Below are 25,712 nucleotides of genomic sequence, written 5' to 3' on the forward strand. Positions count from 1 at the left end.
CCGCAATGGTTTGTGGGAAATTTTACTAATTCACTTCCTGTTCCGCCATAACTGCAATGGACAACCGGTAAAAACCTTTATATAAATCTGGTAACATCAGTGCATGTTCAACTTAATTAATTTATTTTGATCTTGTTTTACACATATCACATATTTTCACACTTAATTAAGCAAGTGACACTCGCATATTACAGAAACATTTTGATTAAACTCGACGCCGACTGCGTTACTCTTGCTTTGTTCATGTGGCGTCGGTCTTCAGAAAATGTAAACAACGTATAGTTTACGTCGATTCCGCCTTTTTTTATTTTTACACCAAGTAACACTTTGAACAATGCAATTAAAGAAAGTATATTAGAAACACATGTCTCGTACTCTTTACATGACGTTTTATAGTTTTAACCAAGCATTTCTGTCTTTCTGGCCTCTGCTCATTTTTGCAACCCCTCCCTCTCTCTCTCTCTCTCTCTCTCTCAAACTAACAGATATGCCGAATTATTGCGTCCTCATATATCATCTATCTGGAAGTAACTTAACCGCCCCCTTCTTACGATTAACATAATAGGAAAAATTGCGATTGCAATCAAACATAATTTTGTATCTGTTGAGCAGGTAGACCAAGATGTATTTGTACAACTTAACCCTGCAGAGATCCACAGGGATCTCTTCAGCGATCCATGGCAACTTCTCAGGCTCGAAGTTGCAAGAGGTGGTCGTGTCGAGGGGAAAGATGTTGGAGCTTTTGCGTCATGATCCCAACACGGGGAAGATCTACCCCATCCTCTCTGTGGAGGTGTTTGGCATGATACGATCACTAATGCCATTCAGACTTACAGGTGGAAACAAAGGTAATATTTTGATCCATACTTGGACATAACATGTCCTAGCTTCAGTTATGTGGTTTGCATTGTCAGGACAGTGATTCCTATCAATATTATGGCATAGAAATTTATACTTGCAGAATAAAGTGATACAATGGTTTAATTCCAGTGGAATAATCAATTTCATATCTAGAGTTAATAGATGCAGATAGAGAGCAGGAAACATTTGAACAAGTGCTTTGGTAATGAAGAGGAAATATACTTTCCTATTTATAAACAAAACACTCATTTTCACATATTGATAACAAAATGATTATGGTATTCAATGCAACTGATTTGGAAACAATTGTATCAACCTGCAAAGTGTCCAAACCTTGTTTTGTTAACAAAATTAAAAGCAAAAACAGATGAATAATAATTAATTACTGCCACCATCCTTGTCTGATTTCTTTATGAATACAAAACAGAATTCAAATTAGAAGTTTGTCAATGAAGTACTATTAAATTCAATTTTCAAACACTACAAAGTAATTAATCATGCTGCTGTAAGTAAATGAATTCTCCAAGATTCGCACAATTATACTTTCTACAGGTAAAAAATTTCAGAAATGGCTTAGAAAAAATGAATTCATCACATAATATATTTCACATATTATTTGAAAGATTTGAGAAACTGTCACTGATACAGTCACATTAAGAAAACGCACTGTAATATTGTTGATGGTATGTTTTTTTTTCATTTCAGATTATATTGTTGTTGGTTCAGACTCGGGAAGAATTGTTATATTGGAATACATCCCCCAAAAGAATATGTTTGAAAAGGTATTAATTCCACTTGATCATCTGTAATTCAAGATGTTCATATTTTTTCAGTGCTTCTTTTAATTTAGACACAGTGGTGGTCTGTTTTGTTTTATGATTAAAACATTTAGCAAACTTATTTTGCAGGTTCATCAGGAAACATTTGGAAAGAGTGGTTGTCGGAGAATTGTGCCTGGCCAGTATATGGCAGTAGATCCTAAAGGCAGGGCTGTCATGATAGGTATGTTTCATTAGTTTTACTGTGTTGCAAAGGTCAAGTTCATGTTATTGTCGGAGCTTGAAAATTTATCACCCGTTGATAAACTATACAATACTATCAGAGGTTGTGTAATTTCAAGGTAGCAAACAAAATACCAGCCAAATCTGCAGAAGACTGTGATGAAAGTTTTTACAGATTTTATACAATTTTTGTGAAAGTTTACCGATAAATATTAACATTTATTTTATCACTTTTAGATAAGTAGAGTTGTGAAGTTTGTCATTTAAAATATGGGTTTTGTAAATTGTAATAATATTTAATATATGTACGGCCCTGTTATATCAAGTTACGAGATAAGTGCAAAAGTTATTGACAGATTACACTTAAATTTAACAGGAGCAGTAGAGAAACAGAAGCTTGTGTACATCTTGAACAGAGATGCCCAGGCACGTCTAACCATATCCTCTCCCCTAGAGGCACACAAAGCCAACACACTAGTCTACCACATGGTAGGAGTGGATGTAGGCTTTGAAAACCCTACATTTGCCTGTCTTGAAATTGACTACGAGGTAAGATTTTAAAAGCATTTGATCACTTTTAGTTCTGGTTTGATAAACATTTGTTTTTCTTTTGTAACTATATTGTAAATCACAACTGTTTAATATAACAAGAACTTATCACTTGGCATATTTTTCATCCTCACATGAAACTTCATTTCCATGTATTGTTGAATCCTTTGTAACAGTAAAGTCCAACTTTAAACCACCGTTTATTTTCACCAGTTTTGGCTAAGGATGGAAGTTTGGCATCATGTCAAACTAGAAAATTTTTAAGAAAATATTTTCAAAAATGTTAAGAATTGAACAAATTTTCTTAATTTTCTGTCAAAATTAATAAGTTATGATATACTAAATATTACATGTATGCTTCAGGATGCCGACACAGACCCTACTGGAGAGGCAGGACAACAGACCCAGCAGTGGCTTACCTACTACGAGCTTGACCTTGGACTCAATCATGTTGTCCGTAAATACTCTGAACATTTGGAAGAGCATGCCAACTTCCTCGTGTCTGGTAATTAGTTTATTGTCTTGTTCTTCTTCTTTGGAATTCAAAATAAATTGAATGGTAGTGAATTCTCCAATTAACAATTGTGACCTTTCATCGCAGACGAGTTGGTAGTGAATTCTCCTCTGAAAGATTGAGATTTTTCATCACAAGCCAGATTTTTCATCACTGTACTAAGTGGTAATGAATTCTCTGAACGATTACAATTATGTTGTTTCATTACAGTGCCGGGTGGTAGTGATGGTCCTAGTGGTGTACTTATCTGTTCCGAGAATTACATCACCTACAAAAATTTGGGTGACCAACCAGATATCAGATGTCCCATTCCTCGGAGAAGGGTGAGTACTGCTATTCTTAGCAATGTTTAAATGAAGTAGTCAGTGTTCTGGTGTGAATTTCTGCTGGTTAAGATAAACTGAAATACAGGTAATGATGAGGCTAGAAAACAATTTTGCATCGGTAGTCCATATTGAATCAGTTCATTTTCAACATGGCCAAGTTTTTGTTTGTGTATTGTTGATGTTCTTGAAACAGCCAAGGCCACATGAAGATGACCAAGAATCTAAGCAAAATTTTGTTAATATATCAGTTTTAGTGAGAATTTGATTCAAAAAGGTTTCTAGTCACAAATGCCCTAAGGTTAGACAAGTTTTGTAGAGTCATTGTATTTTGATGGAGGTTGGTAAGACAAGTTGAAAGACTCTAAAAGTACAAAAAGAGTGAATTAACATACTAATTTTGGAGAAAAAATTATTATCTTTTTGACCTCATAGAAGCAAAGCGTTATATGTAAATGGCATAGATATTATCATTTTCATGAGATTTGTTTTTGGAAATGGTCCAGCATGTATTTGCCACCATGTATATAGATCTTTCTTTATCTTTCAGAATGATTTAGATGATCCAGAGAGGGGCATGATATTTGTCTGCAGTGCCACTCACAAAACAAAGGTAAGGCATATGTATTTATTTCCCATCATCTAGAAAAGAGTTTACATACATGTGGAAAATCAAAATTCAAAAACATCTTACTTTAAGGTTTAATTTGTATACAATTACTGATTACTTTCACCAATGTTTGATCTAGTCAGCATCAGTAGACAAACATGCTTATTATCATGGCAGATATCTAAACACTCGAAACATCACATCAAACCAAGCCTACTCATAATAAAGTTGCTTTAAGACGCACATTAAATTTATGGTATCAAATAACAATGTTATTTACAAAGTTATCCTTTATAATATTTAAATTTCTTTTATTTTAAATTTCCAGTCCATGTTTTTCTTCCTGGCACAAACAGAACAAGGAGATATATTTAAAATCACATTGGAGGTTGATGACGAAATGGTATGTATGAGATGGTATAATTCAAGATGTTTGTAAATTAATATTTAAAATGATGTTTAATTCAAAATCAATTTCTATGGAGTAACAGTTCATTATCATTACAGTAATGATTGTTGTGTTCGTTCTGCAGGTAGTGGAGATTCACCTCAAGTATTTTGACACAGTACCAGTATCAGCCAGTATGTGTGTTCTCAAGTCCGGTTTTCTGTTTGTTGCCTCAGAATTTGGTAACCAGTAAGTCAACATATTAAGTTCTCACTTGTAAGCTATATAGATGTGTATAGATATGTTAGAAACCATGGTTAAATTGATCATTGATGATACATGTAGGAATGTGTAAAAGAAATGAGAAGAAAAAAAAAGAATGACATATCTCTTACACATGAAAACTATGATTCCTTAATAATGACACAGATAGTTTGTGTTATTTATGTGTTTGCAATATTTGGCATTTCACCCATCAACCGTTCAGCTACTGTTAATTATTTAGAATGTGTCCTTTTCTTGCAGCCATTTATATCAGATTGCTCAGCTGGGAGATGATGATGATGAGCCTCGCTTCAGTAGTAACCAGCCTTTAGAGGAAGGGGAGACATTCTTTTTCTCACCACGACCACTCAAAAATCTTGTCATGGTGGATGAAATGGACAGCTTGTCTCCAATCACCTCCTGTCAGGTAATATAGTTGAATTATATCTGAATTGTATGTAGATAGAAAGTGAAAGATGAATTAATAGTGGTATGAGGTATTTCATTAATATTTCATCTATGTTGATATTTATAAGGAACATTTCAATCTAATCCAAATGAAAATACAGTTTTTGTCATTTCCTTTTTCATACAGATTGCTGACTTGGCTAATGAAGATACACCTCAGCTGTACACACTGTGTGGACGTGGTTCACGTTCTACCCTGAGAGTATTACGGCATGGACTCGAGGTAATTTCAATCTCCTGAATGGCGCAAAAACACTTCGTTCAGACTATGCAAAATGTGACCTAATAGAAAATAAGCTTTAGTTTTGAATTTTAATTGTAAAGTAGACATTTCTTGAACCATTGAAGTCTGTTTGAGCATTTCTTTTATTAAACAAATTTTGTAGTTGTTTAAAAAGCGTCGTCACAATTTAAGTTTGAAATGATATTATTATAGAGATGAAACACAAATTCTTAATTAAAAAATGTTGAAATATTAAGTAATAATTATTTACTAAGATGTGAACTTGACTTTTTGCATTATTGTTCCTAAATTCTATAGGAATAGCCATTGTATTTGTATATCTTTAAATTTAGGTGTCTGAGATGGCTGTGTCAGAGTTGCCCGGTAACCCGAATGCTGTCTGGACGGTCAAGAAAAATATTGAGGGTAAACAGGCTTACATTATGCTTGAAATTTTGTTAATTTAAGTTATGGAGTGTCAGATTTACATTTGTGGGTCCCTGGAATTGGCTTCCATAAGCTGATGATAGTTTCCTGTCTAAATATTGATACTATATACCCCTGTCTTCATACCCTTCTCTGCCATGGCCGAATTTCTATTCGAGGGGTTTCTTGATAAAACAAAGGGCAACAACCTGGTATAGCTTTGATAAAGTACTGATGTTCTAAACAGCAAAATGAATGTTTCTCTGATCTTGTATCGTCTCCCAAGATTGATTTCCTTTTTTTGTTACTTAATCATTTTGTTGGGTATTACAACTTGTGCAAGTACAGAAAGTTCCTTGGAACGTCTTTATGATGCAAAGTTGAGTACTCCTCAGTTGAAAAAACTGAAGTTCAATCTTCTCTTACAGAGAAATTGTTCAAACAACTTTTAATTTCAGAGATAAAACCATTTTTGAAAGTAAATAAAACATTTCTGGTCAATTTGAAGACAGTTTTTTCAGATTTGATTAAAGACTCCTAAGTGTTCTTTAAAATTACCATTTCTGGAATTTAAATAAAAGTCTTTCAAAAGTCATAGAACCAAGACTGATGCTTGTTTTCTGTGGTGTTTTTAGCATTTCACAATTTTTGAAGAAACAGGATTACACAAGTAAAGATGAATTGTTTGAGTAGCCATCTGCAGTTTTGGTCTAGATTATAAAGAACATGGATGATAAAAAGTTTGGCAGTTGCTAGTATACTGCTGTAATATAATATTTGGGTATAGACAATAATATATAGGTTCAGCATCTAAGGACAGGGACTGGGGTGTTAGGGGCCCACAGTATTAGGTTATCAGACACACAATAATAAAGGCTGGTGTGAGGACCCCTCCTACACCATGCCTACTTTCTAATTTCAGGTGTGTGATGGCTGAGAGCAGACACAGACAAGAGGTGGGTAGATGATCTTGAACAAAGGGTTATGATCTGCCATACAAAGTCTAATATGGGGCTTCTTGGACTGTCAAACACTAAAAGAAAACAAAATGCATTGGAACATTTCCTTTCTCAAGAAATGATCTATTTGGCAGAGAATTTTTTAGATAGCTCACAATATTATTAGCTGGTGACTAAAAGTCTCCTATCAGTCAGTATGTTGTATTTGGAATGAAACTTATACCTAGTAAAGATAGTTGACTCCTTACTTATACTTTTGTTAAAAAGCATGCAAACAAAAAATGTGTACACCTTGCTACAGGTACAGTCCATATTTACGTCATAATTTTGGAAAATGATACCTCTGTCGTCATTGATAACGAAGTTCTCTCCCAAAAAAAATATGTAAAATTTTGTGTACGAGGAACATTTTTAAATACCCCATAAGAAACTGACATTGTATTTACATCAAAGTGTGATAGCGTCTAGATTTGAATACTCCTGAAAGTCATTGCTTGGGACTTAATTATTGAGTTACTACCACTCACGGTTTTCAACCTCTGCTATTGAGCATTATAATTTTATGAGGTTCAGTAGTCAGGTAATTCAGCAAGATGAAGAATAACACAGCATTGTTAGGAAGGAAACTTAACATCAACATGAAAAGATTTTATTCATATCTGACATAATTGTGATAAATTTGCTAATATTTAGAGTACAATGTCTCACACCTTCTGGACAGGATAATGCTTTATAGCCGATATTTTAACAATTGCCAATTGTATGGATATAGGTGGGTCAGCTGTGTCCTTCTCAATGTCTGCAATGTCATGTGGAAATCTGCTTTCAGAAGTTAATTCTTGACAAATTTTTATGCAGTCTTTTTTCATTATTTTTCAATCAAAAATTGGTCTTGTATATGTCTTATAAGGTATTATTTCTAATTATGTACAGCTTTTTTACACTTTTGAAATAAATCTTTAAATGTTTTCAAAAACTGAAAAATGTTTACAATTTAGCCAAACTATCATGGCCAGGACTTCTACTTTGTCTTTACAGACGAGTTTGATGCCTACATCATTGTGTCCTTCGTCAATGCCACACTGGTCCTGTCTATCGGAGAAACTGTAGAGGAAGTGACAGACTCTGGTTTCCTTGGTACTACTCCCACCATTTCCTGTTCACAGCTTGGAGACGATGCATTAGTACAGGTCTGTAAATTGAAATCTTTAGGTTTGGTGAGAGAGTACCATTGAACTCTATCGCACTTAAAAATCGGTTGAGAAATCATTAAGAATATGGAGTGACTTCCTGTTTTCCTTGATCTCTGATGTTGTATCCAGTATGTAATGATAATGTGGTATTACAATTGATGCCCTGTAAACTTGTTCAGTTTCATTTGTTTTACAGATTTATCCAGATGGTATCCGTCATATCCGTTCAGATAAGCGTGTTAACGAATGGAAAACACCAGGAAAGAAAAACATTGTAAAGTGTGCTGTTAACCAGAGACAGGTTGTCATCGCTCTCACTGGTGGAGAGTTGGTATACTTTGAAATGGACCCTGTAAGTTTTTGTGACCATGCCATTATATACAGTTTTTATAGTACCAACATTTTAGGAGCATAAAGTGGTGTCAATGTCTGTCTGTTCGTTCTTAAGTCTGTAGCATCACATGTCATTCAGATTCTATATCTTGAGAACCTATCTACAAATTTGGTTCATATTTTACCCCACACATTCCAACACAGTTTCACTCCTTATAATGGGGTGGTCATTTGTCAAGGTTTAAAGGTCTACAGTCACATTGGATAACTTTCATCAGTGATTCTAATATGCATATTAGCGGGAATATGCATGTCTTGCTAGTTTTTAAATTGATGTAAGTGTAGTTTGCACTCTCAGACTATTTAGTAGTATGAAATGACATAAAAATTTAACAAACTTGCTACATGCCATGTTAAATTCTTTAAAATCTTTTAAAAAATCTTATAAATAAAAAGTTTGCAGATTATAGAGAAGAAATGCATCTAGACCAGAAGTATTTTAACAAGATGGTCATTCTAGCACTGCATGAACATGATGTTATTTATCTATCCGTGTTTCACCTGAACTACGCTGATTATCCTTAGATTCTGATTCATGCAGTACCGATCATGTGTTCTGATAATATCTGTCTAGATTCATTCAGTAGTGTGTGGAAATTAACAATTTGTATCTTCTCCCCTCTTTGCAGACGGGTCAGCTCAACGAGTACACAGAAAGAAAGGACATGTCTTCAGATGTGGTGTGTATGGCATTGGGGCGTGTGCCAGTTGGAGAACAGCGCTGCCGATTTTTGGCTGTTGGATTAGCAGATAACACTGTTCGAGTGGTGTCCCTAGATCCTACAGTAAGTCTCGAGTTTGAAATAAGAAACAGATCCTGTGTATGTTGGTGCAAAATCAAAAACTTTTTTCTCGTGTATGTTAATGATATGAATTCAGTGGTGAACTATCAAGGTCAATACTGACAGTCTCAAAATTAAGATTTTTAATATGTTAATAAGATTAAAAAGGTAAAAGCAGTGAAAATATTAATCAATGCTAATGCAGTGAATTATTGTTCTAGTTAACAATATTTAAAACAGGTCTATCATCTACTATGGCCCTATTAGATTGGATTCAGTGTTGCCTGTGTCAATTTATTAGTTTCAAACGTAGTGTGCTGATAACTAATATAGTCAGATTCATTTATAGGTGTACTGTTGAATACAATGATCAAAAAAAGGAAACCGGGTTATAAATTTATTGAACACGCTTGAATTTGTAAATGATTGGAAATTTTTGACTTGAGCACTGCTTTTAATGATATGTGGTATTGTGTTTGCAGGATTGCCTGTCCCCACTCAGTATGCAGGCCATGCCAGAACCACCTGAGTCACTGTGTATTGTAGAGATGGGAGGCACAGAGGCCAAGGAGGAAACAGGGGAAACTGGCTCTGTTGGGGGTCTCTTTCTCAACATTGGTCTACAGGTATGGATAATCTCTCTAGATTAAATGAAGATTAACAGATTTCTGTTCTGCTTTATCTGACCTAAAATACTTACTGGCAATGTTCAGGATATTAAAACCTTTTTACCAGCTACTTTGTATAGACTGCATGGAAATGATGTTATTTATCTATCCGTGTTTCACCTGAATCACATTGATTACATCTAGATTCTGATTCATGCAGTCATTACTATATATAGGGAAATATTTATCTACTTTTATGAAAATAATTGTCTTTGCCTTGTATTTAATTTGCCCTTAAAGCACAATAACACCTGTTGTCGCTTTCACTTCCATTATAAGCCACTGTTTTTAATTTTGGTTTTATTGATAAAGTAGTTAAATGTGTGAAAGTTAAATTGAGGGGAAAGTTCCCTGGTACTTTAAAGTTAGATATGTACACTAATATTTGATACATGGATTTCACAGATTGTTCTGTCAGTGTTTTCATTAAAATGATTTCTGCCTTCTTCCAGAATGGTGTGTTACTGCGGACTGTGTTAGACACAGTGACAGGTGATCTGTCCGACACCAGGACAAGATATCTAGGTCTGAGACCAGTCAAGCTCTTTAGGATAAGCATGCAGGGATCTGAGGCTGTAAGTAACAGTTCATTTTAAATTTGTTAGTATAGGGTAAGAATTGTATCATGTGCTGTTCATGCAAATCATTAATTATAGGTTTCAACTTTTTTTTTCTTATAATAGTTGTGATTGTGGTTAAAAACTTCTTTCAAAAGAATTCAAGTTTTCATTGGACTTTTAGACAGAATAAAGATACTTTGTAAAGTCTGCATGAAGATGATGTTATTTATCTATCCGTGTTTCACCTGAATCACATTGATTACATATAGATTCTGATTCATGCAGAAACACAGTATCAGGAATAATCTTCTTATACTGAAAGACTGCTCGAGATACGGGGGGCAAGTGAATTTAGTATTGTTGGTCGCTCAATATGAAAACTTGAAAATTGATATGAACTGATGGCGATCCTAAAAAATAGAAATTATGTGGTGTGGGTCAAACCATTTGATTTCACATTGCTTTCATTGACAGATTTTATATTAAATTCATTGAGCGAAGTCAGATTAAATGTGATTGTGCTGGTCAAACATTTCACATGTTGATATAACTTATTGATGAATTAAAGTGTTATATTAAAAAAAGAAGAAAAAAATAAGTCTTTTCTAATCATAATTCCTAGGTTGAAACTTGACACTGTGACCAGTCACTTTCACCACAAGATTGGATTAGTGAATTTTCAGTTTAACCATTGAAAATGTCTTAATGAAACTTGTAATTGAATTTAATTTTATGACATGTGACTTTAAAGACGGTGGATGTGCAGGTGAACTGTCAATTGTTGTGCAATTACTGTTTGGTATATTTTAGCTGAAGACTCATTTATTTGTACCAGTTGTGATAAAGACTGAGAGTGCCATGTTTATGATGATACAGTTTTCTCCACTTCATATGAATGAGATGATTATTAAACTTTCTGAACATTATGGCATCACATTTATCACACTCTGGTACACAACTAAAAATTGGGTTACAATTTCTCCTTATAATTGTGCATAGTAACAGTTCTAATGACACTTATCCAAGAAGTATAAGACACACTGTCATGATATGTATTATTTAAATTCAATATTTTAAATGTAAACTGTTAAGATGAACAGCATTGTGTTAAAATGTTTGTATAATTTCAATTATAGGTCCTTGCTATGTCGAGTAGATCCTGGCTGAGCTACACATACCAGAATCGGTTCCATCTGACACCACTGTCTTATGAGACCCTGGAGTATGCCTCAGGCTTTGCGTCAGAACAGTGTCCAGAGGGCATTGTAGCCATTTCCACAAACACACTCAGGTAAACAAGATAAGTTTCTACTATTATCATGTGTAGGATTGAGTTCCAAGAGCATCATAAAATTTTACGTTTCATAGTAAACCAAGATGTTGAAGGTTATTGCTATGAGGGTGGCAAGGTGTGACAGAAAAAAGTATTCTTTCCATTAGAAAAAATATACAGTTTTCGTGTCAATACAAGACCGTATAAAGATACTTTGTAAAGACTGCATGACAATGATGTTATTTATCTATCCGTGTTTCACCTGAATCACATTGATTACATATAGATTCTGATTCGTGCAGTTTTAGAGTATCAGTGATAATTTTCTTATAAGGAAGGACTGCTCTAGATATGCGGGTCAAGTGAGTTGTCTGTATAAAAATATGAATGAAATAAATTGTTTGTTGCCCATCCAGACATACCCAGAAAATTGAAGTTAAATTATGCAGGTCAAACAATTCTCAAATTCACAATAATTCCATTGACAATTTTTCTATATTGAAATCATTGAGCTAGACAGATTAATTACCATTGTCACACAATTCACAAGGAAGTAGTTCCTAACCTAACCCTGTTCAATTCACTAAATAACTGAATTTTTAGCCCTTAGAAGACAGAAAATGAAAATACAATTCAGGTTTTCTTTCCAGTAGTTAGGCATCATAGACACAATTTTACCCAATCAGGTTTATTTCCCTCATAACAAAATAGTTTGCTTCTGTTAGGTCAAGGGGGAACAATTGTAAAATGCATGTTAAAGGGTGAATGAGAAGTGATGACATGAAATTCTCTCTGAAAATTGAAATGCTACATATCAAATCATTAAATACGTAAATTGTTTGCTTTGATGATTATTTTCATTGTTTAAGGGGTTTTCTAAAGGATATGTCAACTGAAGATATCGTAACTGTGAAATTGTTAGGTTGATGTTGACAAATTGTGTGTAGAATTGTTCATAAAATTTTGGGATAGGAAGAATTGTTTGTCAAAGAGCTTCAATATTACAGAAAGAAAGTGAATATACCCTCACTATGAAGTGACTATTGGATTTTGTTAGTCACAATTTGATTCAAAGTAAAATTTCCATTAAGCTTTACTTAATACATGAAACATAACAGTTTTAAAAAGGAATTAAAACCAATTGATTCCACTTAATGATATTGAATAGCTTATGTCTCTTTTCTTTGCATTGCTGCACATATGATGAAGCATTATTCTCCACTTCACATGAAAAAGATGATTAATGAACTTTCTGATTGTGTGGCAAAACAGTTTCATAAGACATTTTGATATTTTGTACATAATTTAATTTCAATATTTCAAGATGATCACCCATTGTCTACATCACTGATTCTTGCTCAATTACAGGATTTTAGCTCTGGAGAAATTAGGAGCAGTGTTCAATCAAGTGTCTTATCCCCTACAGTACACGCCTCGTAAGTTTGTCATTCATCCAGAGTCCAGTAACCTGGTGATTATAGAAACAGACCACAATGCTTACACAGAAGCCACGAAGATGGAAAGAAAGCAACAGATGGCCGAGGTAAGTCACATACTACTTACTTTTCTTTCGACCTTCTCATCAGCAGTCATTTAGAAATTTTTTTGTTTGCTCTTATATAAGATTTTGGAAACAATTTAAAATTAATTGATCTTCTTTCTTAATGTGTAGAAGTGGTGACACTTTGTAAGCTTGGGATTACTATATATAGAAATCATACTTTGATTCATCAAGTTTGTTATGTGTTCGCTCTCTCCGATGTTGATAGGAAATGGTGGAATCTGTAAACGAGGAACAGAGAGAGATGGCAGCAGAAATGGCAGCAGCCTTCCTTAATGAGGAACTACCAGAGACTATTTTTGGTTCGCCCAAGGCAGGGTCTGGCATGTGGGCATCGCTCATTAGAGTCATCAATCCTATCACAGGGCAGACACTGGATAAGGTCCAATTGGAACAGAATGAGGCTGCTCATAGGTCAGTAGTTCACAAGTTAGTGGTAGGTTAGGTTAGTGGTAGGTTAGGAGTCATAGGTGATCAAGATAGGAGTCAAAGGTTAGCAATATGATGTGGCATCTGTAATATGGCAGAGATCAAATGTGATAGATAACATATCAGGTTCTGCAAATCATCTGTTGTTGCACTAAACATGTTATCAAATTATGGTTCTATTTTTCTCTCTCTCTCTCTTCAGTCAAAATTTTCATGCTTTCAATTTTATCTTTTCAGCATTGCCCTGGTGAAATTTGCTAGTAGAGGAGACGATGTGTTTGTGTTAGTGGGTGTGGTTAAAGACTTGGTCCTCAATCCCCGCTCTTTGGGTGGTGGTTATGTGTACACTTATCAATTAAAGGATGGTGAGAAATTGGATTTCCTCCATAAAACTTCAATGGAAGACATGCCTGGAGCTATTGCCTCTTTTCAGGGCAGAGCACTCATTGGTGTTGGAAAGTACCTGCGAATATATGATATTGGCAAGAAAAAATTACTACGTAAATGTGAAAATAAGGTAGGTTCAGGAAAAAACTATTTTTTATGTAATTTGCAAGTTCCTTTTAAATGGAATTATTTTCTCGAATGTTGTCATTCTGATTCTTTGTCAAAGTAAAGAATTCATTTATCAATGGCCGAAATAGAATCAGTGATTAATTACGTTATTAATCATGCACTTTTGTGGGCCTCTAAGGATATTTTAAGAAGGAGCTTATGATGAATTCTTAGATACTATGTTATTTTTTTTATAGCATGTACCAAACTTTATTGTGAGTATTCATACACTCGGAAACCGTGTAGTGGTAGCAGATGTCCAGGAGAGCTTCCACTTTGTGCGTTACAAACGCCAGGAAAACCAACTGATTGTGTTTGCTGATGATACCAATCCTCGCTGGATCACTGCATCATGTATGCTTGACTATAACACAGTCAGTGGGGCAGACAAATTTGGCAATATTACAATCGTACGTATACAACTTTCTTAAAAAAAATAATTCAAGTTAAGATTCATGAAGTTTCATCAAGATTTTAATGCAATAATTTAAGAATTTTTATGTGAAAAGGAACAATTGTTGTTTTAGATTTAATGGAATACATATGATATCATAATTAATTTGTTTGTTTACTTATCTATACCTGAACTTGTATGTAGATTCGACTGCCAACTGACATCAGTGATGAGGTGGACGAGGATCCCACTGGAAACAAGGCCCTGTGGGACAGAGGAGTATTAAATGGAGCTTCACAGAAGGTACAACAAGTTGTACATATCTGACAGATAAACTAATTCAGGAAATCAAAATTTAGGGTCTTTTTTATGATAAAAACATTGACAATTTGACTTCTGCACATTTATAAATCTTTACAATTTTATTGAAACACTATTTGTTATAACTGTTTGTTGTACTTACTAGAATGTAGCATTAGGAGCCATTGCTGATTTGATTACTCTGCCTACCCCCCCAAAAAAAGCAAAAGAAACTAAAAGAGATAAAAAATATGTCTTGAAGTATTTTATGATATTAAAGTGGAAGAAATTTTTAGGCTTTTAAGGATTCTTCCAGAAAAGCAACTAGCTCTGCCAAGGATTCCAGGTTTTCTGAGAGGTACCACCCATAGAATAGAATTGATAATTTGCTGAGAAGTTAAAAAAAAACCGGAAACAGGACTTCATAGAACTGATTTACTTTGTAGTCCTAGGATTGAGATGTTTTGCTGGAATAACCATAACAATTTGTTCAGTTTTTTGTGTGAAATTATGTTCAGAATTGAGGAGTAAATGTATTGATTGTTGATTCTCTTCACAGACAGAGATTGTGTCCAACTTCCACATAGGTGAGGTAGTAACATCTCTTCAAAAGGCAACCTTGATCCCTGGTGGGTCAGAATCTCTTGTTTACACTACACTCTCGGGTGGAATTGGCATGCTTGTGCCCTTCACATCGCATGAGGTAATCAGCTATTTTGAATCATGAGTTCTATATTTTTGTGGGGATTCATTTTAGTGGGTTTTATTCTAGGGACACTTTGTTTCATATATAAATATTGCTAATTAACCTAAATATGTTGACAGTTTGTCAACATGGAATTGTGGATTAAAAGTAATCAATAATTCAATGTAAATAAATGTCCCACAAAAATTAATGATTTTACTGTATGCTTGTGTCAATCCCGAGACATCTTTAGATAATGTGGATCTTCTCAAAGTTTATTGCCAAATAAAGACAGTAAAATGAAGACATTAATTTTATTTGATCTATTGTTACAAAATCAAATATTTCTGAACAAATTTTTTAAAAATCAATGAATAAAATAATTTGTTTTTATATTGTAGGACCATGACTTTTTCCAACATCTGGAGATGTACATGAGATCTGAACACCCCCCACTCTGTGGACGTGACCACTTGTCTTTCAGGTCCTACTACTTCCCTGTGAAGGTACCCAGAATAACATTGAATTATATGTATAGTATCTTATATAGAGGGTTCTACATGAGTTTTCATTCATACAATATTTATGAAACTTGCCTTAGAAGTTTAAGATGGGATAAAATCAATTTTATAACAAGTTTCATATATCTTATATGAAATGGAAATGATTGATGTGTTAAGTACATTACTTGAATACTTTTGCAACATTGAATAATAGCGCAAGGTAAATACACATTCTAAATTTGCAATATTCTTTCTGTATGTCTCTTCCTTGGGTGACATCACAATCATGTGATTCCAAGTTATTGCATCACAATGAGAACCTTCAATAATCATGGCTCCACTAGCGACATCTGTGTCATAACAAAAATTATTGAGTGGGTGTTAGTGCTGATAACAAGAGTTTGTTTCATGATCAATGACTTACTGTTACAAAGATTTATGGATCTTTAAAATTGGAATTTTCATTAAGCAAGATAAAATACTAAACTTCGTAATATGTTTCATAATCTTCAACTGCAGTTGATAACAAAATGAAAGTCCTTTTTACCATATTCACACGGTCTATCATTTTCGCTATTTATTGTGAACTGTTTAAACATGCTTTTCCAACTTTAAATTGATCAAAAATTTGGCAAATTGTAAGTTGATATCATCTTCATTGTTCATTGGATAAACAAATCCAAATTTAGAACTGGTGCCAAATCAGAATAATACAAAAATATATATATATTGTGTCTATCTTTACAGAATGTGATAGATGGTGATGTTTGCGAGATGTTCAACTCAATAGACATCTCCAAGCAGAAGGCTTTGTCAGAGGAGCTGGACCGTACACCTAGTGAGGTAAAGATTGTCGTTTAAACCCTCAACCAGTCATAAGTAGAGAAAATCCTGACAAACACTTGAGGAACATGTCGTCACTATTTTATCCAACTTGCGAACTAGTATTTTAAAGCTGTCTCTTTTGCAAGACTCAACAGCCCGGATGCCTGATATATTTGACAGAGATGAACAAATTTGCAATAATATTATAATGTTTTAGTATGAATATAAAAATAAATTATTATTTCAGTAGAATAACCACAAAAAGTTCATCTATACATACACATTCTGAATACCTTCAAAATATTAACTTTCATCATATCCTTCTTCACAAGTTTTGATTCAACTTCACTAATGAATCATCAGGCACCTGATTATGTTTCTTGACTCATTATACAAAGTTATGTTCATGCTCTATATTAAAATACTGAAATAAAATGCAGTGAAATATGAGGAAATCTATTCATTAATGAAGTTATGGAATTTGTCATCTTTTTGTATAAATAACATCATTGTATCTTTTTTCAGGTTTCAAAGAAATTGGAAGACATTAGAACAAGATACGCCTTTTAAATATGACTACTGACTTAAAGATTAATTTATGATGCTAACTGTCCTGACTGAAAAAGTGAGTGACCAGGTCTGGCCTGTAGCAACACCATCTGTACAGATCTGACTCCCTGTGTACATGGTCTGACTGAAAGTTTGAGGGACCAGGTCTGGCCTATAGCAACACCATCTGTACAGATCTGACTCGCTGTGTACATGGTCTGACTGAAAGTTTGAGGGACCAGGTCTGGCCTGTAGCAACACGATCTGTACAGGTCTGACACACTGTGTACATGGTCTGACTGAAAGTTTGAGGGACCAGGTCTGGCCTGTAGCAACACCATCTGTACAGGTCTGACACTGTGTACATGGTCTGACTGAAAGAGAGAGAGACCAGGTCTGGCCTGTAACAACAGCGTCTGTACAGATCTGACTCGCTGTGTACATGGTCTGACTGAAAGAGAGAGGGACCAGGTCTGGCCTGTAACAACAGCGTCTGTACAGGTCTGACTCGCTGTGTACATGGTTTCGTGCACCAATTACACTAGATGTGTTCGAGGATATTGAAACAATAAAGTTGCTGGATTTAAACAGATGGATTTTGTATGCTTGGACGAAGAGATTGTGGTAACAATGGTCAGGATTTGGGGAGATGTTTTGGACTGGTAGCATTTTTAGGATATTGTGACTGCCTGTGTTTGCATTGAAGGTAGTTCTGTTGTTCCACAAGACTGTAGAGCAAATAAATTGTTCAAATGACAACAGATGTTATTCCATATTCAACATTGATCAGGTGATGCAAGGATTGTAGAAATTTGCAGAATTTGGTAATTAGCACAGAGATTTCATTTTCATAATCCATTAAGAGGGAGCTTGAGTGGTGAGAGAGAGAGTGATAGGTAAGAAAGGCTGATGGTGTTTGAATGAAAGATCTATTGGTATATGTACAGATATTTGAACAATTTCATAAATATTCATTGAATCCGTGTGCTTTACAAAAAGCAAATTTTGTCTTGTATATTGTTCTGCAAAAATGAATAAAATACGAAAAAATTAAAACAAGTGCTCTGTTTTTCTTTTATATTTGATATAATGAGTTTCATTGAAATAACACATTAATAGAATGGCGATTATATCAGTTTTGTCAGAGGATGTGATCGGACTATTTCAATGGTGATTTATGAATTTACCACAGGATACAAGACTGATCCATCTACTGTAAATTATGTTAAAGTTTATACAGAAATAAAGTTAATATTTTATTTGTACTAGGTCATCGTGGAAATTGAACGTGAAGATTTATTAAAGGAAAAGTACTGTCCTTGGGTCCATATTTGATCAATGTTAGAACAGAGTTGTGTTTATGAAATAAATAAAAAAAAAATAGCTGTCTGGTCAGTGTTGTCAAATCATTTACTAAAAATATTGAATGCATCACCTCAGTTTATAATACTTGCCGTTCAATCTGTTGGTGAATGAAGTTTTACTCCCGGTATTGGAGAACTGAAGACTGTCCTGGTTGTAGTGGAGCCGAGACCTGGTTGATACCACAACACAAGAAACAATAGCATTAATCGAAGGTCTGACGAAATCTACATTTTTCAAGAAACTGGTGTGATTGTGTTTCACAGAAAATACATAAACAACAGGAGATGCAGGCTTCAAAACAAGGTTACATGATATAACAACACGACATTACAAAGACCTACCTTTTTATATCATTGTGCCCGGCTAATAGTGCAATGTTACTCAAATGAAACCGTTATCTTTAATGATTTTTTTTTCTTTTTATTATACAACAATACAAATAAGGTAATAAAAAAATGTAAATAGATTAATATACTTTATACAGTACACCGGCCTTACAATCATATGTTGTAGTATATATATCAGATTCCAGCCAGCAACTCACTGATTTGTTGGGTCGACCTGAATAAATCGTAAAAAGAAAAATTAGAATCGATCGATATTTCCTGATGTTTTGCTCAGTATGTATTTGTAAGTCAAAATCTCTCTTTGGATTTAGTTTGATCAAAATATTTTTTCAAATAAAACAGAATATCCTCTAAATACATACAAGCGTGATAACTATACAACATTTTTTTACTTTGTGGCCCTTTGAAACGCCCTGTCATCTTTGATTTTGAAAGATCATGAACAGACATTAGATTACTAGAGGTTGGCGATTTGGTGCTACTTTTGTATGTAACAGCCTATTTAAAGAGATATTGTACTACCGTCGAAATATTTGTACTATGGTATGGTTATGTTGACGGGAGAAGCAAATCAAAATTGAAAATCCTGTATTTTCCACTGCCATTGCCATGGTTCTAGAGGGCTAACAAAGATGGTAAATACCTTGGAAGATTGATAAGCCACCAGCTGTTTGGGGTTTTTTCGAAAAAAAATTGCGTGAGCGAAATCTAATAGAGAAATAGACTTTCTTTGAAATTTCTTACTTGGCAAGATGTAGTCAGTATGATAAATATCTAATGTTTATTTGGTGTTGTTACAATGGTTTCCTTTGCAATGCGTTCCTTCATATTAAGTATAGTAATATTGTGTCCGACCATTCCACGAAATCTTCACATTTTGATACTTATATGTGACTGTAAATTGACGATGCTAATAACATTTTCTAGATTGCCATCATACTTCCCTGCTTTCCCTGTCACTAATTTCATTTCTACACTTCCAACTGCACCACATACATATCAAGATATCCCCCCCCCTGGTTTTTATTTATTGTACTTGCGTGTCTCTTGGGCAAACTAGTTCCTACAACTGTCTGTCATCTCAGCCTGGTATAAGCTTATATTAAAGAAATGTCGTGTAAATGTGAACGTAAGTTCTGTGTAGGGAAAGCCATTGTACTGTAGGATAGATAATGTGTACAATAGTCAATATTTTTGCCATATTTTATCAAATTATCTTAAGTAACACAGGCAAAACGGTCAAAATTGTTACCGCCATGGTTATAGCAAAATACTAATTATTGTAACCATATATTACTATCTGACTATAAAGTATCGACTCACTCGACTCAGCTTTGACTCGTCTTTTCGCCTGCTCAAACAAAATCATAGTAGACCCAACACGATAGTATTCATCAATAGTCCACTGAATTTCAGTTGGAATATTCATTATTGTAGTATTCCCCTCCGGGTATTAATTAATATAGAAGCATGAACTTTCAATTCAATTACAATCCAGTTTGTAATTTCTCTCTATCTCTATAATTATGTTGATCAGAAATATAAGACCGTGACATATTTGAAGTTCCTCGTGTACAAGCATATATGCAGATGGGTTTGAGTGTCAATTAGAATCTACAGCGTTTGTATAACCTTCCTTGTGATAGTGCCAAACTGAGGCCGACTTTATAGTGCTACCACACTGAATTGTACTACCGAAGGCTCCAGTAATACACTCAACCCGGTCACATTATACTAACAGCCGACAAACCATTCGTTACACTACTACGATATTTAGCATTAAGCATGGAGAAGTAAGATTCCAAATTTAGACAGCTCTTGCCTTGTGAGTCATGCAATGGAAACAGCAGGTCAAGTTCTGACACCCTGTCTGTACTAGGTATGACCTCAATACTGACCTTTAATGATGACCTACTTCATATAACCACAATGCTGACCTTTAATGATGAAGTACTTCGTATAACCTCAATACTGACCTTTAATGATGACCTACGTCGTATGACCACAATAATGACCTTTAATGATGACCTACGTCGTATAACCTCAATACTGACCTTTAATGATGACTTACTTCATATAACCTCAATACTGACCTTTAATGATGACCTATGTCGTATGACCGCAATACTGACCTTTAATGATGAAGTACTTTGTATGACCTCAATATTAACCTTTAATGATGACGTAATGGATACACGTTTCGGTCATCGTTCATAACTTCCTGATTTTGAAACTTATTATGGCACCTGTGACAAAGTTTCATGGTGACCTTTTGCGTTACTTTTTGTCCGCCGTCGTCAGTCTGTAAACTTTTAACATTTTTCACTTCTTCTGGAAAATCCCCGAACCAATTTCATTCAAACTTGGCAGAAACCTTCCATGATCAATGGTAAACCAAAATTGTAAATCGTATGGTCCCCATCCCCCAGGGGCCTGAGGGAAGGAGCCAAAAATGACTGAAATTTCAACCTTGTTCTCGACACCCAAAAATTGTAGAATAAAATACTCTTCATTGATAGAAGGGTCTTCAATGGCTTTACCAAAATTGTAAATTTTATTACCCCAGGGACCCACATTTCCCCCTGGGGATAGGGTAAAGGTTACTAAAGCTTATATAGAAAAAAATATATTTTCGAGCATAATTTGTTCATTTTCTATTGAAAACAGACCCAACTTATTAGAATTGTTAATATAGGAAGACAGTTTGATGTTATACATATATTGACTCTGGCTGACCCCCAGGGGCTGATGGGCGTGGCAAAAAATGTCGTATTGACTGAAATTTCAAGAAGCATCTCATAGATTAAAATGCTCATCGTGGATGGAAGAGTCTTAGAGAAAACCTCTTATATCCCTGTACAAATAGCATTTCTCATTTTCCCTGGTTTCTACTACACATTCATTTCAATCGTTTCCGTTTGCGATTTATTCAGGCGACCGTTTAGGCCCCTGGGGCTCATGTAATTGACATACACTAGGCCTACTTCAAACTAAAATAGCAGGTATGTTGATCTGAGAATAGGATAGCTTCGCCGCTAGGTGTATTGGTCTCAGTACAGGAGCTGTTTTAGCTATATTTTCGAATATTTTGGATTTTATCAAGAACGGCTTTGTTTTATTCCGATCACTTTAGAATCATTCATTACTTCAGAAATTTTATTTCTTACGCGATTTTTTTACAACTCAAAACAGAATAATTAGTATTCTGATTTACGGGTCAATATAGCTGTATTACGTAGGTCGATACAGCTATTGTAAGTCTTTGAATATAGACCGATCGACAGCTTTTACGGAACCTGAGTAGGACAGGTGTATCACACCGTTAGATAATATGTATTGACTGATTGTACAGGACAATACCCATTGTGTTACTGTTCAGAATATGATCCATTTGCCTGAAGACGCCATGCGTATCTCGATTCCTTTATTAATTATTCATTATTGAATTGTACTATAATCAACAAAACCTATATACATACTCGTGTTTCCATCGATGTCTAGCACAGAGGTATATACATGTATCTTTGCTATTGTGCAGGTTATTTCCTCCACACGCACCAAGCCGAATGTGTACATGTTAACTGTGTCGGCCTTGGTTCAGAGTATAAATGCCTTCATGCAGGTTGGAAACATAGACAGTCGAACACATCAAGGTTCTAACCAACATGTTTGTAGAGGTAAACTAACATTTTTTCATTTCTTAGTCTTCATTATTGCCGCAACACGTGGCACCAGCTTACCTGATAATACAGAAAGGACCCTCATTGAGAAATTGCTGAGAAATTATGACGTCAATGCACGCCCAACGTCTAACCCGCAGGATTCTGTTCAGGTACGCGTGGGCTTCGCGCTGGACGGGATCATCCAGGTTGATGAAGAATCCCAGACCATAACATCTACAGGTAAAGTCACGTTCGTGTGGAACGATGAGTATCTATCATGGAATGAAACCACATATAGAGGAGTGAAAATGTTAGCCCTTGATAGATCACGCGTTTGGTTGCCCGATGCTGTGATTCCAAGCAGAAATGGCGGCGATTTCATCATTAACGAAAGCAAAGGATATGTGAATGTCAACTCTGGCGGTCAGCTGACATTGACATCTCGTGGGACGTTCGTCACTTTCTGTAGTATGGCTATGACAAAGTTTCCATATGACCAACACAAGTGTTCTATTATTATAGAACCACATGTTTCAACGAGCCAACAACAAACATTTTCTGCCATGAAGAAAAACAGCACGTCTTCGTTTCAACAAATTACAACATGGTCATTTCTGCGTGATTCATGGTCATGTTCGGTCAATGGTCAATCGGACTTGACTCGGTACAGCACGTGCAGGCTCCTATTTACGGTTACGAGGGAAGGCGAACGTCGTTTCATTATCTCAGCCATTCTACTGATAGTGTTATCCATAATGAGCTGTTTTGTTTTCTTTTTGTCTGCAAAAACAATGGAGAAAATGGTGTTTATATTGGTTGTTTTCGTAGCTTACACATTCGTGTTTACCTTTATCCAGGAATCTTTCCGAGATACAATAAACGGATACAGTTATTTGTATATATACTTTGTTACAGAGTTTGGCATTATAAGTTTAATGTCCATCATCGCCATCTTTACTATAAACATTACATGTAAAGATGATTTGAATATTCCCCCTTGTCTAAGGTGTCTTGCAAGGGTCGTCACATGTAAATTGAAGAAACACGTCAACGTTATCAGCTCAGAACGAAATGACATCATACGGGCCCCGGGGGTAGACATGGCGTACAAAAACCGGACCGGAAAGTTCAGTGACAGTTCCGGATCTGAATACGTCTATGAAATCACATGGGTGGATGTAGCGGCTGGATTGGACAGACTGTTTTTTATTCTGTTTTTAATTGTAAATATTGTTCTACCTGTGATCGTGTTCAATATGATCAATTCTTGATTTTTTCTTAAGTCTTGTTAACAAGGTCATGTTTATCTTGATAAAATATCTTATATTGACAAACACCTTGCAAGATGTTGCATTGACAACACCCAAGTTTTATAACAACACTTTTGATATTTTTTTATGGGAATGCTGAATGTCTCTATCGGTAATGCTATTGTTTACAAAATAGATAGTAACTCAGACATGGTAAGGACATAATATTTAATTCAACACTCACAAAAACATCAACGACCATCAGGTCCCGGAGGTTAAAAGACTGGTTAGGGATAACCAGTGATTATAGAAAACAAAAATGAATATGAATGAAACAAAATTGGAAATAATTTTAACCATTGGTGAAAATCTATTGAAATGGGCCAGATTCATATATTGTGAGTATCAGTTTTGCCTTAAACACTCTTGGCTGTTCCATGGCTGTCACAAAGCAACATGGGCCTAATTACAACGTGTTGTGGACAAAACCACGATACTCAATCGGATATCGGATGGATTTTATTCATTGTTGATAAACATTATTGATTTACGAATGATCCGACTTGACATTGATAGCTTGATTTGTATCATTTTCATCTATAATATGTTAATTTGATATGTACAATATATGATGATTTGTCTTCTTTCTTGCATTGAACAAATGACTCTTAACGTGATATTTTTTCTGAATTTCAATGAAAAAAAAATATGTGTTTTTCCATTGCTTTAAAACATCTGTCTTTATGAAATAAAATCTGTTGATGGATTTTAACTCACAATATTTTAATAATTTTCTGTCGTTCATGTCGGGAATAAGTACTCTTTGCTATCTCCCATCAATCTCAAATATATAGTGTTTTAGCCTTCCATATTAATGATTCCTTGCCTTTACCTGGCGGGCCTTAGGAATCTCATATATCACACGAAGATAGAAAGAGAAAAACACACGCACACAAGCAACCTCACAACAAAACCTATGCAAAGGAGAAAAAATACAAAACAACATTTTGATTTTGTGTAAATCGTTTACAATGTTTTATAAATCTTTCTCCTGAATGTAATGTCTATATATTGCTATCCTGATATACCTGGCCAATTTTCTTTGGATCATACGTGTCAGTGTTATGTCATTTTATATACTGAATAGGCACAGAGTAAAAACGATACAACTATAAACTCACTATATAAATGATTTTCATTATGTTTCATTTTTTTTTTTTAATTTTCGATGGTATGAATTTTGACGCGAGACAGGTTGTTGCTAATGGAGGAAACCGGATTATCCGGAGTATCCGGATTCTCTGTTGGTCTGGTTTGAAAATTATCGATCTAATCGTATGCAGAGTTGTCATCAGTGGTAAAAAAACAAATTGGTTAACTATTAAGGCCGGTGTTCCTCAGGGCTCAATTATTGGTCCTCTTTCGTTTTTAATTTATAAAAATGATATTGCTAAAGATACACATGGTAAAATCATGCTATTTGCTGATGACACCTCTCTTTACGTAGAACTAGTGCCGAAATCCTAAATCAAGATCGGAATAAAATTCATAACTGGTCGCAAAGATGGTTCGTTTATTTTAACTCCTCCAAAACTGAGACCCTACTCATCAGTAAAAAATTCAAACCTTTTCACCCACTGCTAACCATGAACAATATTAACATATCTGGGGTTACTTCTCACAAACATCTAGGTATTTTTCTTTCTGGAAATGGTAATTGAAATGACCTCATTAATTATATAATATCTAAAATTTCACCAAAAATAAATATTTTGCGTAAATTTAAGTTTTCGCTAGATCGGTATAGTCTCCAAACCATGTACTTTACTATT

At 34.7% G+C, this 25,712-nt stretch overlaps 2 protein-coding genes across 2 annotated transcripts; both read left to right on the forward strand.

Annotated features, from left to right (window-relative positions):
• The first annotated feature begins 36 nt into the window (after nt 1-36).
• On the forward strand, nt 37-18,316 carry LOC132546713 (splicing factor 3B subunit 3-like). The gene is made up of 28 exons (XM_060210430.1): nt 37-67; nt 613-848; nt 1,567-1,643; nt 1,770-1,863; nt 2,239-2,411; nt 2,775-2,916; nt 3,136-3,248; nt 3,799-3,861; nt 4,187-4,261; nt 4,392-4,495; nt 4,772-4,937; nt 5,106-5,201; nt 5,555-5,627; nt 7,625-7,776; nt 7,976-8,131; nt 8,802-8,957; nt 9,437-9,580; nt 10,075-10,197; nt 11,319-11,473; nt 12,824-12,998; nt 13,225-13,430; nt 13,683-13,962; nt 14,198-14,410; nt 14,599-14,697; nt 15,254-15,397; nt 15,781-15,885; nt 16,630-16,725; nt 17,233-18,316. Exons 2-28 carry the CDS (start codon nt 623-625, stop codon nt 17,275-17,277), a joined length of 3,651 nt encoding a protein of 1,216 aa, XP_060066413.1. The 5' UTR covers nt 37-67; nt 613-622; the 3' UTR covers nt 17,278-18,316.
• A 4,145-nt stretch (nt 18,317-22,461) lies between these two features.
• LOC132546697 (acetylcholine receptor subunit alpha-like) lies at nt 22,462-23,901 on the forward strand. Its single transcript, XM_060210415.1, has one exon. It carries the CDS (start codon nt 22,462-22,464, stop codon nt 23,899-23,901), a length of 1,440 nt encoding a protein of 479 aa, XP_060066398.1.
• Nucleotides 23,902-25,712: the final 1,811 nt, after the last annotated feature.

Source organism: Ylistrum balloti, unplaced genomic scaffold (assembly GCF_031769215.1).
Source record: "Ylistrum balloti isolate Yb309-2 unplaced genomic scaffold, AGI_CSIRO_Ybal_v1 Utg369908, whole genome shotgun sequence".
Taxonomy (NCBI): Eukaryota; Metazoa; Mollusca; class Bivalvia; order Pectinida; family Pectinidae; genus Ylistrum; species Ylistrum balloti.

Bases quoted from the DNA above. Each gene is read 5' to 3' on its own strand.
- LOC132546713 (XM_060210430.1), top strand. From the start codon at position 623: ATGTATTTGTACAACTTAACCCTGCAGAGATCCACAGGGATCTCTTCA. The intron at 2,917-3,135 runs GTAATTAGTTTA...GTTTCATTACAG, and splicing joins TGCCAACTTCCTCGTGTCTG to TGCCGGGTGGTAGTGATGGT. The intron at 5,202-5,554 runs GTAATTTCAATC...CTTTAAATTTAG, and splicing joins TATTACGGCATGGACTCGAG to GTGTCTGAGATGGCTGTGTC.
- LOC132546697 (XM_060210415.1), top strand. From the start codon at position 22,462: ATGTCTAGCACAGAGGTATATACATGTATCTTTGCTATTGTGCAGGTT.